The sequence below is a fragment of the Solanum verrucosum genome, unplaced genomic scaffold, assembly GCF_900185275.1.
Source record: "Solanum verrucosum unplaced genomic scaffold, falcon-dt-bn FXZP01000257.1, whole genome shotgun sequence".
In the NCBI taxonomy this organism is placed as follows: domain Eukaryota; kingdom Viridiplantae; phylum Streptophyta; class Magnoliopsida; order Solanales; family Solanaceae; genus Solanum; species Solanum verrucosum.
In genome coordinates this window covers 1,930,452-1,943,245 of record NW_026020539.1, presented here as the reverse complement: position 1 = coordinate 1,943,245, position 12,794 = coordinate 1,930,452, and the positions used below count along the sequence as shown (strand labels likewise).

Here is a 12,794-nt window from a genome sequence, read left to right as displayed (position 1 = left end):
AACCAAATCCAATAAATAAAAAATAATTAGTATTCTTTTCCGATTAGGTTATTATTAGTCAGAATTTCTTCTTTATTCCGGTCGTAAAAGATTGTTAAACAGTGTATTTCCTTAGTACGTTCATTTCGTGTCTCCATTATAGGTTGTGATACTTCACATTGCTGTTTATTCCAAAAATTCAAAAACCAATTTGGAAATTTTCATTATTTTTTAACCTATTGGAACTTTTTTGGAGTGTGTAACTTCAAATAATCTTGACATGAAGTTATGGGGTTTTCTTCTTATTTAGAAGTCATTTTTCTGGTTTAAGTTCAAGCGACTTAGGAATGTGAGACCTGTTTTCTGGTCTTTTTTTGAAGGAACTGTCTTCGAAATGAAAAAAAGAAAGAAAATAATTTATCTTAAAAGATAAAAAGTGCATTTGGGGATAATATTCCTTGTACCAAGTTAACAGTGCATCCACAAGACCAACACATTCAAAATACATAACTTGAGGAAATCAACAATTCCCTCTGCTTCTCCACAAATAGTTTGTGCTACAAAACAGGTAATACAATACAATACAATATTCGTCAGCCATATCATACTAATGCAAGCTCCAGCTTTCGCTTAGTACCGCAAAAAAAAACAACTGGGAAGAGCTTGAGTCAGTACATGTTGGAAAGGATACATATCACGAACACCAAATCCTAAACTTTCCTAAGCAACACAGCCTCCACAGACGATCCCCCTGCTGTTGAAACCAAGTGAGACTTAGGAGATTGAACAAATAGTCTATCAACAAGCAACATAGTATGGTTCTCATTTATAAAGTTACGAACTAAGAATAACTTCATCAAGTAGTTGAAAATATTTGCAGAGCAAATGCAAAGGCTTTAATAAATATGGACTCCGACTATACACCACCTGCACAGTGCCTATATAATTAGTGAGAGCAAGCCATAGATGCCTCAATACAAAGAGCAAGCATATGGATAGCAACATTGATTCACATTCAGTGCATTCTCAACATTTTGGATCTAACAGAACTAAATGGAAGAGCATTTTACAAAATATTTGTAAAAATCAGATAATCTTAAGCCAATTCAGATGGCTTAGTGAAACATTTATCCCAACTCCCAAGTTACTTCTTAACCTGGTAAAGCAAATAGTATAGTTCAAACATAGAATTTGAACATACCACCTCCAAGCAGAGTCAGTTTGCGATAAAGATCAGCCTTAATTCACATTGAAACAACATTTTGCACCTCATAAGGCCATATCTTGTTTCCATGATTTGTCTAATTTACAATGACCGTTGAGTTTTTGGATTAACAACCTTCATTTTGGTAGTTTAAAAGTCTAATGGAGAGAGTTCCATCTTGTGATTCACACTAGATGAAGTATGACCTAAGTTTCAAATTGCATTGCTATGTAAGCAATCAGGTCAACTCATAAGGAACAACAACAACAACGTAACCGGTTTAATCCCACAAGTGGAGTCTGAGGAGGGTGGTGTGTACACAACTTTATCTCTACAAACAAGGTAGAGAGGCGCAGTTATTCGGTAGACCCTCCGCTCAAGTAAAGCATATCGCAATCAAGTATGTAGCACATGGTAAACTCATAAGGATATAGTTGTTATATGGTCCAATTCTTGTTGATAACAATATATGTTAGAATGCAAAACTTACACAATTGAACAACCAGTGCTTCTTTGCCTTTTCTTCCTCGCTACCTCCTTCCTCCTAGGAGGCTGAAGCACAACCTTGATTGCAGTGTCAAAAACAGCTTTCACATTCTGACAGCCATAAATCAGTTAAGTTAAAAGGCAAATATCTTCAACTTTACAAGTGTCAGCAAAAGTTTGCCTAGCAGCCAACACATAGTTAATGAGACTGAAGGTTAATATTTAGCACTGCTAAAATACCTGCTGAGTTTTAGAGCTGCACTCTATATAAGCTGCTGCACCGATTTGTTTCCTTAGCTCTTCACCCTGCATTCAAGTCAATTGAGTCATGGATGTACCAGCTCTGTTAAAGCATTTGCAAATTCCAAAATAACATATTAACGCACTTGGGCAGGTGTTATAATATTTGAGCCCATATGATCTGCTAGATAGCGATTATCTTCTCGAATATCTAGCAAAAATGTAGAAACGAATAATCCTTAGTACTAGGAAATCAAGAACAAGTCTCTCCATATCCATCGGCTTGTAAAATACAAAAAAATGAGTTATCACCTCAACACATACCTAATTTAGTTCCAACAAGTACAATTGGGACATTGGGTGTGAAACGACGAAGTTCAGGCATCCACTGCATTCAATTTATAATTAAATTAAACTTTTGCATCATTGGCAATGAAACTAATAGAGATATACCAACAAAGTCAGAAAAAAAAAACATTTTTGTTGATATAAGTAGGCCTCTTTCCTTTTCTTTTTTTTCCATATGAAATAATGATATAGAAAAGCAAGTGTTGGAAGGAGTACCTTTTTAAGAACATTTTCATAGCTTGCCCTACTGATTAAAGAGAAAGCTAATACAAAAATGTCTGCACCCCTGTAACTTAGTGGTCTCAGCCTGCTATAATCCTCTTGACCTTTACCACAAAGTTAATACATAAGTCCAATGTAAAAGAAAAAAAAAACCCCACCTATTTACATAAAAAGTTGAAGTACCTGCAGTATCCCACAAACCCAAATTGACAATGCTCCCATCCACGGCTACATTGGCACTGAAATTGTCAAACACAGTTGGAACATAGTCCTGCCATGAAAAACCCCAAAATAAGAACTGGAACAACTCTCTTCAAATATCGCTAAAACAAATATTCGGATTTGGGGAAAAAGGTTGATGAATGTGTTAAATTAGGTCCAACGCTTAATTCACGCCCCAAAAGCTAGCTAAAAATAAAGGATTGTTCAAGCTTTATCAGAGTCCACTCATCTCATTAACCATCCATATGAAATTTTTGTCATTCCTTAACAGAATGCCCAGATTAGAAGTAGTTTTGAGCATATATAACAAGGAAAAGAAGAAACTCACAGTAGGGAACTTGTTACTAGTGTAACAAATGAGCATGCAGGTCTTGCCAACGGCACCATCGCCTACAGTTACACATTTGATGAACTTTGAAGCATTCATCTTTCTCAAAAGTTTCCAGATTCTAAGCGCTTATCTTTTCAAGTTCAAAAAAAAAAAAAAAAAGGAAAAAAAGGAGAGTATCAAAGAAGGAAGAGTATGTTGAAACCCCAACAATAAGATATTGATAGAGGACCCGCCGTCCCCTCTTATAGTTTCAAGAAAAACACATTAAATAAAACTACAGACAGTAAGTGGTGGCAGAAGGAGACAGAGAGAGAAAAGGAGTCAAAAAGAGTGTTATTTTTCAAACTTGTCAAAAAATTTGAAAATCTTATAAAGTAGTACTAGTGAAAGTAAACATCACTATTGACAGGTGATGGAAGAAAAGGTTGGAGGATGTGGATGGGGCCCAATTTTAAACGGCTCAAAACGACTTTTGTGGGTAGTCTGGGTTCCATCTTTTGGTGCACCTACACTATCTTCCTACTCTAGTAGTTGCCCCCTTTACCACTCATTTGCTTCGCTAAATTATCACTACTATTTATTTTATTGAAATATAAATAAAAATTGTCAAATGTTACTATAAAATAAAGATAATATATCAAAATTAAGAATTTTGCTTTACCTCTTTGATGTATCCTCCTCCTAATTGAGTTATATATGCATCATTGTCTTCATATAATGTTGTTGGGTTATCTCTTTTCGAAGGAATGTCATATTTTTTCTTAAATGTGTGGAGTTATTGATCTCGATCAAATATATTCTTGCCAATTACTCGGTTCGTGATCTAGTCGGTATAGATAAATTGATCGTTTGACTTGTTAGACGCAACAACCAAACACTGGTGGATACTTTCACTCAGAGGCGAATCTAGGATTTTTCGAACATGGGTGCACCAAGTAGAATGTATTGAAGTGAGAATTGATCCTTCATCCTCAAGGTCAAAAGCTCAACATTTAACCATGTGGATCATTTAGACTTCTTGTAGTACGGGTGCAAGAATATAATATTATACAAAATCTTAAAAAATATACATATAAAATATCTAGTTTTACGAAAAGACCACGGGTGCGGATGCCCTTTTTTTTGGCTCTAGATTCGCCACTGCTTTCACTTATATGAAAATAAAACTGATTGTTTTTTTAAATGATTTAATATGACAGTATTTCCACATGAAAAAATACAACTTTCTTGAAATCAAACTTCATAATTTCTTGCAATTTCATAATCAATAAACCTTACAATTGACCAGAATAAATAATTTGTATCAATATTTGATTTACTCTAATATTTTCACCAATAAAAGTGATGTTATATTTTGCATGCGCATTAATAAAATTATTTTACCATGAATAATAATATCATGATACATAGGTGCATCAATTGCACTATGACATGGTTCTTTCTAACCATTTTATTAAGATCAAAGTTGATCCTTATGTCAAGCGATATCATAACCATTGGGGTACTATTCAATGGAATTGCTTTAAAACATTTAAAATCCTTCATGACTTTTCATATAATATTTATTGTCTAGCTAGACATGATAATCATTCATTATATGTATTCAAGTTTTTCGTATATTGTCATACGGAAAGAAACCTCATTTCATCCACCATATGAGAACACATCTCCATACAATAATGTCAGGACTTCTGTGAAAACTCTTTATACCTCAAAGTACTAACCATACTTTATATCTTACGATTTTATTTGTCGCATAATAACTCATTTGTAACCCACTAACATTATATCTTGGTATATGGACTATAAGTCCCAAATATCATTTTTAAAAGGGAAATAAAATATACTTGAAGTGCATATTTTATTGTCCAATCATTGATCTATTCATACCATTTGATGGATTTAAATTCAAGATCCTTGTCACCATTTATAATTTTTTAGCGCTACATTATATTAAAGATATTGTTGACGATTATTTGATATAGATTCTAATATGACAAAACTTGTCAAGCTCTCCTTATTTTTCATCATTCTCAAGTATATGAACCTTTGCCAAGGTTTTATGAAGTGTTATGTCATGGTCCTCTTTCTAAAGTACTTGTCTCATTATTATCATCATTTTGATCATTTGTTCCTTTACTTCTTCAAGAAATTTTATCTTTTGAATCGATTAATCTATCACGCTTCAAGCATACTATAAATTACGTCTTTCTAGAATTTATCATTGGAATATTTATAACTAGATTATAACATAGGGTTAGCGAATGCATCTGACAATTGACTTAAATTATCTCTTCAACGAGGATCATACCAATGATAATTCATTATGTATAACTTATTTTTCAGTTGATTATCTCCCCCTAATGTTAGAGAATCTAGCATTCACCCAATCTTATAAGGGGACTCATCTTTGTGCATTGTCTAATGGTGAAGCAATTGAATAATTCACTACATATTTAAATTTCTAAATGAGAATTATTGGGTTCAAGACCCTAAATTAAATAGAAATTCATTTAATCTTCCCTTAAATCAATTAAATCATAGCCTCTTTTGTTCAAATTACTTAATTCATATCCTTTTATTCCTATTCAATCCATTTTAATCGAGCCCTTAAATCCAATTTTATTTCAATTATAGCCTTTCTGATTCAATTCCATTCTAAAAAAACCTCATCTTTTAATTTGAGCCACCCATCTCAATTTGATTAACAATCCTGATATAATCCTAACCGTTCGTTACTTTAAACCAACGATCAAGATCGAATGCCCATTTCTTTCCTATTTTAGCCTAAGAGACCCAAACCCTATCTCACATTCTTCTTTCTCCAAAAAACAAGTCCACCGCACCTCACCCTTTCTGTCACAACCCAAGGGTACCTTCTAGACGTAACAAGACACATAATACCCCTAAAGACACCATGTAAGCCGCTTAGCATATCATAAAATAAAACATTAGAACAATAAGAGAAAAAATGCATTTAAAGTCTTAAGAAGATTTCATAAAAGCAAAGTGGAAGTCTACACTTGTCTCAATTAGCCATCTATTAAAATAGTCCAAATGAAAAGGGATACAACCCATACAACATAGTTTGAAAATAAAATACTAAAATGAAACTCAAAGTGAATCTCCCGCCCTCGAATCATGAGGACTCACCACAAGCAAGAAGAATAGTTAAATCCAAGCTCGAACCAAACCCTACACTTGAGTAAAATGAATGAAAATATGGGTTAGTACAAATATGCACTAAGTATGATAGCCATGCATAAAAGTTATGATAGTCATGCTTAAAAACCTTGAAAACATGCAAAAAGGGACATTTTAGTTGAATGCATGCGATTTATTAAGTTAAAGCATCATCTTGAAGGAAAAAGGAAATTCATAAGTCATAATCATGTTCATACCATAGATCATTATACCATATGAGAAACATACCATAAATACCCTCAAAGTCTACTTGTGCAATGCATGAATAAGACCCCATAATCCTACCCATGCTAAGTAAAGCTTCTTGAGTAACCATAGTTCATAATTCATCTTCTTTTTCATAGTGAGAATAAGCCTTAAGCGACATGCTTAACATGGAATCCGGTGTTACCCACACCGAAAAGGGTTGTCCTACTTGCCTAAGGTAGTACCATCATCATAATAGCTTTTAGGTGGATCCACTAGCTAAAGACCTATGGGGGCACATAGTTTATGGGGGATAAGGAGATTGTTACTAGAAATCCGAACTTTCTCACGGAAAGGTTTCCATCTTAAGAGATTGCTTCTAGAAACCCGGTCTTTCTCACGAAAAGGTTTCCATCTCATAGTCAATATCAATTCAATGCTAAGAATAATTCCCATGGAGCACATATTAAGTCTTGACTTAAGTTCATATTCTTGGAAGAGTGCCTTGACACTCGATCCAACATAATTCATAACATAGCTCATAGATTCAATAGGTGAGAATAGTCTTTAAACCTTAGAATCATCATCATGTGAAAAAACCTTCCACATTATGTTCATTATGTGTTCATGAGAATAGCCTTTCAATCAACACAACAACATCATCATAATTTACCCTTCAAGGATCAAGGATCACATTCATTCAACACATATAGAATTACTACATTAGACATGGATGATAACATAATTCAAGTAGTTCAATTACTACATGCATAATTTTATCATATTCTACTAGCATCAATCATTATCCACACTTTGAGATCCAAATTGGGGAAAATAGGGGAATTCATGGATTCTTGGAGAATTCAACATAAAACCATATAAAATCATTAATATATCAATAATAAAACATAATTCAATCATTAAAAATGAATTTGAAAGGAATCCATGAGATTGAAGTCAAACCCTAACTTTTGGGATTTCTAGCTTTGAAATTAGGGGTTTTGAAGGGGCTCCATGGATAAAGTCTATCCATGGATGAAGAGCTACCATACCTTGGTGTGAAGAAATCCAACGAATTTGAGTGAAAAAACTTGTTCCTTCAACCCTAGCTTCACCTTTCTTCTTCTTCTTCCTTGGAGTTCTAAAGAGAGAGTTTTGGGGGAAAAGTTGATTTTGATTTGGGATTTAGAAATTATGATTTATATGACTTAGTTTAGGGCTTGAAAACCTTATATAGTTAGTTTAATTAAGTGTAAAATGATGTCACTTAATATTTAATTAAAAAGTAAAACCTCAAAACAACCTTTAACTAACTCACAAAAACGGTTCCTAGGCATCACCCACGACCCCCTCACCGACGGACCGTGGTTGGATCCACGACCCGTGCTGGTGAAGCGTGGGTCAGAGTTCTGCAGCCTGGTTCTACAACCTCTATCTACCTCCCCTCACCCACGAGATGTGGGGGGCCTATAGGGTGTGAGTGGCCCCTCGAGGGTCACTGCCCACGTGCATTCTTGGTTCATTCCTCAAGGACCCATGATTGGTCCTTGGGATTTGAACCTTGACGTTTTAACATGATATACTTACTTTAAGGTACAAGGAAGTACATTTCAAGGCTCTAACCCTAACGTCAAGCTCTAGTTTAGCCTACTAGTTTTTGAAGTGTTACAATATCTCCCCCTTGGGGACATTCGTCCTCAAATGACAATCTAGACACTTTACGAAATTAAAGACTCAAAACTAGCAGCCCATCATGCATGAAACATCATAATAATGCACAATTCAAAGGAGGAAACTTCAACTCCATCTAAAACATAGTCAATACAACAAAAGGAAGTAGGAACTACATCTAACAACCCATTATGCATGAAACTCAATATTTCTCATATTCATAGGAGGAACTACATTTTCCAACTAAAATCATGGTCAACACAATATCATGGGGCCAATATGCAATTACTCTCAAAAACATACTAAAGCATGTTCATCAACTCATCTCATGAAGTCAAATAGGTAACTCATACTAAATACACAACAACAGGAGAAACATAAATCATGAAAACTCATTTTCTTACTAAACATGAATTTCATCAAGAACATGCATAACATAAGGAAATCATGGAAAGCTAATATAATACAAATGACTCCCAAAACACTAAAATTCAAGAGGAACTACTTACCTCAAGCTTGAATAGGAGTAAAAGGAAAGAAATGAAGATATCGGGACTTTATATCGGCCTCGACCTTCCAAGTAGCACTCTCAACTAGATGATTCCTCCATAAAACCTTAACGAAAGCTATTTCCTAGTTTCTCAATCTCTTGACTTCCCGGTCTAGGATTTCTACCGGAACTTCTTCATATGAAAGAATTTCGTCAACTCCCAACCCTTCTAGGGGAATAATGTACACCAGATCTCCAATAAACTTTTTAAGCATAGAAACATGAAATACCGAGTGAACCGGGGTCAACTCATTTGGCAAATCCAACTCATAGGTAACTTTCCCAATACGTTTCAAAATTTGATATGACATATCGGGGACTAAGTTTCCCTTTCTTGCCAAACCTCATCACACCCTTCATGGGTGAGATTTTCAAATAGACCCAATCATTAACTTCAAATTCTTCTACTCTTCTTCTCACATCGGCATAAGACTTTTGTCTTCTTTGAGCCATTCTCAACCTCTCTCTAATGAGCCGAACTTTCTCAATAGCTTCATAAACCGATTCGGGAACAATAAGAGCAATATATATCACCTATCTTGAACCAACCAACTGGAGATCTACATCTCCTACCATACAAGGCTTCAAAAGGAGCCATACCGATACTTGAGTGGTGACTATTATTGTAGGCAAGCTCTATTAATGGAAAGTGGTCATCCCAATTACCTTTGAAATCTATAACACATACCCTCAACATGTCCTCTAGAGTCTGAATGGTGCGTTCCGCTTGACCATCCTTTTGAGGGTGAAAGTTGTGCTAAGCTTCACCTTAGTACCAGTCCCTTTTTGGAATGACTTCCAAAAGTGTGAAGTAAATTGAGTACCCCGATCCGAAATAATAGATAAAGGAACCCCATGCAACTTCACTATATCATTTATATACAACTTGGCATAGTTTTCGACCGAATGAGAAACCTTAACGGGACTAAAATAGGTTGATTTGGTCATCCTATCTATAATGACCCAAATAGAATCATGTTGCCTTCGAGTGCGATGCAAACCCACAATAAAGTCCATATTCACATATTCCCACTTCCAAATGGAAATAGGGATATTTTCTGACAAGCCTCCCGGACTTTGATACTCAACCTTAACTTGTTGACAATTAGGACATTTGGCTACAAATCCCGCAATATCTCTCTTCATACCATTCCACCAATAGACTTCCCGTAGATCACGGTACATCTTGGTGGCTCCCGGATGAATAGAATATCAATAACTATGAGCTTTATCTAGAATTTACTCCCTCAAACCATCAAAATTCGGAATGCATTATCGACCTTGGTACCTAAGCACCCCATCTCCCCCTTGGGAGAAGGCCTCAATGGAGTTCTTGAGTGCCGACTCTTTCAACTAAACCAATATAGGATCAAAGCTTTGCTTAGCCTTCATATCTATCACAAAGGACGATTCAGATCCATTATGAACCATGACACCACCCTTGGTGGAATCCACTAGTTGGACACCTAGTCAGGCCAATCTATGCACCTCACGAACCAATTCTTTCTTTTCATCTTCTACATAAGCCACACTACCCATGTATAATCTACTAAGTGCATCCGCTACAACATTAGCTTTGCCGGGGTAGTAAAGGACACTCATGTCATAGTCCTTCAAAAGTTCTAACCACCTTCTTTGTTGGAGATTCAAGTCCTTTTGACTAAACACATATTGAAGACTCTTGTGATCGGTGAAAATATCCACATGGACCCTATACAAGTAGTGTCTCCATATTTTCAAGGCAAACACCACCGCCGTTAATTCAAGATCATGGGTCGGATAATTTTTCTCATGCACTTTAAGTTGCCTTGAAGCATACGCAATCACCTTACCGTTTTGCATGAGAACACACCCAACCCCACTCTAGAGGCGTCGCAATATACCACAAAACCATCCGTACCTTTTGGTAAGGTCAACACCGGAGTGGATGTAAGTCTATCTTTTAACTCTTGAAAGTTTTTCTCACAAGCCCTCGACCACTCAAACTTAGTTTTCTTTTGAGTCAAAGTCGTCAACGAAGAAGCAATGGAGAAAACCCCCTCAACAAACCTCCTATAGTAACATGCCAAACCCAAAAAGCTTCTAATGTCGGAAGGAGTTAGAGTCTAGGCTAACTCTTGACCGCATCTGTCTTCTTCGTATCCACCTCAATACCCTTCCTTGACACAATATGACCAAGGAAAGCTACAGACCTTAACCAAAATTCACAGTTGCTAAACTTTGCAAAAAGTTGTTGGTCCTTAAGAACTTGCAACACAATTCTCAAATGGTCCATTTGTTAATTCGCACTCCTTGAATAGATCAAAATATCATCGATAAACACAGTCACAAACGTATCAAGGTATTGTCTAAACACCCTATTCATCAAATCCACAAATGCCGTCAGGGCATTTGTCAACCCATATGACATAACCATAAATTAATAGTGACCATATCGGGTCCTAAAGGCCGTTTTGGGAATATCAACACCTCTCACCCTTAATTGGTGATAACCCGAACGAAGGTCAATTTTGGAGAAATAATTAACCCCTTGAAGTTGATCAAACAAGTCATCAATTCTCGGAAGGGGATATTTATTCTTAATGGTCACTTTATTCTATTGACGATAATCGTTGCACATTCTAAGAGACCTATCATTCTTTCTAACAAACAACGCCGGAGCACCCCATGAAGTGATACTCGGTCGGATGAAACCCTTATCTAACAAGTCCTTTAGTTGCTCTTTCAACTCTTTTAACTCCGCCGAAGCCATTCTATAGGGAGGAATGGAGATAGGTTGCCTATTTGGTAAAAGGTCAATACCAAAATCTATTTCTCGCTCGGGAGGAATACTGGGCAAATCATCGGGGAAAACTTCTGGGAACTCATTCACTATCGGAACTGACTATAGAGAGGGGGTTTCGAACTCCACATCCTTCACCCTAACAAGATGGTAAATGCACCATTTGGAGATCATTTCCCTAGCTTTAAGGCAAGAAACAAATTGACCTCTAGGGATGGAATTCCCCCCTTTCCACTCTAAAATAGATTCATTTGGAAATTGGAATTTAATCACCCAAGTCCTACAATCGATAGAGGCATAACATGCATGCAACCAATCCATACCCAAAATCACATCAAAATCCAACATGTCTAACTCCACCAAATCCACCAAAGTAACCCTATGAGACAAGGAAATGGGACAACTTCTATAAACTTTCCTAGCCACTACGGAATCACCCACCGGGGTAGAAACCAAAGAAGGCTCTAATAACACTTCGGGGAGTATTTCAAACTTCATGACCACTAAAGGTGTCACAAAGGACAAAGTAGCACCGGGATCTAACAAGGCATATACATCAATAGAAAAGACTTTTAACCTACCGGTCACCATATCTGGAGAGCTCTCTTAGTCATCTCAGGATCGAAGAGCATAAAAATGGTTTTGCTTTTGAGCATTGAAGTTTGAGCCGCTTGGAGGAGCTTGTTTGCCTTCCTTCCCGTTAGTCGTAATTGTTGGGCAATTTCTCAATTGATGACCACTCTTACCACACCCAAAACATACATCTATTCCAGCTAAGCACTTACCATCATGACTCTTCCCACATTTTGCACAATTAGACCTATTCATATAAGAACCACCACTATTACCTCCTTGAGGTATAGGGTTAGAAACCCTATCCTTATTGACCCTTGGAGAAGCGTTTGAGGAACCTTGGTTGACCTTGCCCATCGAACTTAGCATTGGATAAATTCCCATCACCGGTTCTAGCTCTTTTCACCTCCCTATTCTTGTCTTGGAGTTTCTCATCTTCCATTTGTTGGGCATATACCATAAGACGTGAGATATCCATATCATGAAGGAGCATTGTCGTACGATATTCTTTTCTTACTAATTTGGACACACCCTTCATATACCTACTCATTATATATGTTGGATTCGCCACCATATCCGGATCATACTTGGATAATTGAGTAAACTTTAGAGAATATTCTTGAACACTCATACCTCCTTGACAAAGGTTAGTGAATTCTTCCACCTTAGCTTCCCTCAACTCTCGGGGAAAGAACCTATCAAGGAACGCCGATTTGAACAATTCCCACTCTATTGGACCTGCTCCTACCTACCTATTATTCTTCCATTGAGTATCCCATACTTGAGCCACACTCTT

General features: G+C 36.4%; 1 protein-coding gene across 1 annotated transcript; it reads right to left on the bottom strand.

The window, feature by feature from the left end:
* Positions 1 to 420: 420 nt before the first annotated feature.
* Positions 421 to 3,259, bottom strand: LOC125809963 (rac-like GTP-binding protein ARAC7). Its single transcript, XM_049489493.1, has 8 exons — positions 3,030 to 3,259; positions 2,663 to 2,750; positions 2,474 to 2,583; positions 2,234 to 2,297; positions 2,056 to 2,120; positions 1,910 to 1,975; positions 1,674 to 1,780; positions 421 to 733 (listed from the first exon to the last, which is right to left on the bottom strand). The coding sequence occupies exons 1-8, from the start codon at positions 3,126 to 3,128 to the stop codon at positions 700 to 702; spliced, it is 633 nt and encodes a 210-aa protein (XP_049345450.1). The 5' UTR covers positions 3,129 to 3,259; the 3' UTR covers positions 421 to 699.
* Between the last annotated feature and the right edge of the window lie 9,535 nt (positions 3,260 to 12,794).

Coding starts and splice junctions, on each gene's coding strand:
- LOC125809963 (XM_049489493.1), bottom strand. CDS start 3,128: ATGAATGCTTCAAAGTTCATCAAATGTGTAACTGTAGGCGATGGTGCC. Junction 1,976..2,055: donor ATATTATAACACCTGCCCAA/GTGCGTTAATAT, acceptor ACTTGAATGCAG/GGTGAAGAGCTAAGGAAACA. Junction 734..1,673: donor AGCACTGGTTGTTCAATTGT/GTAAGTTTTGCA, acceptor TGGTTTCAACAG/CAGGGGGATCGTCTGTGGAG.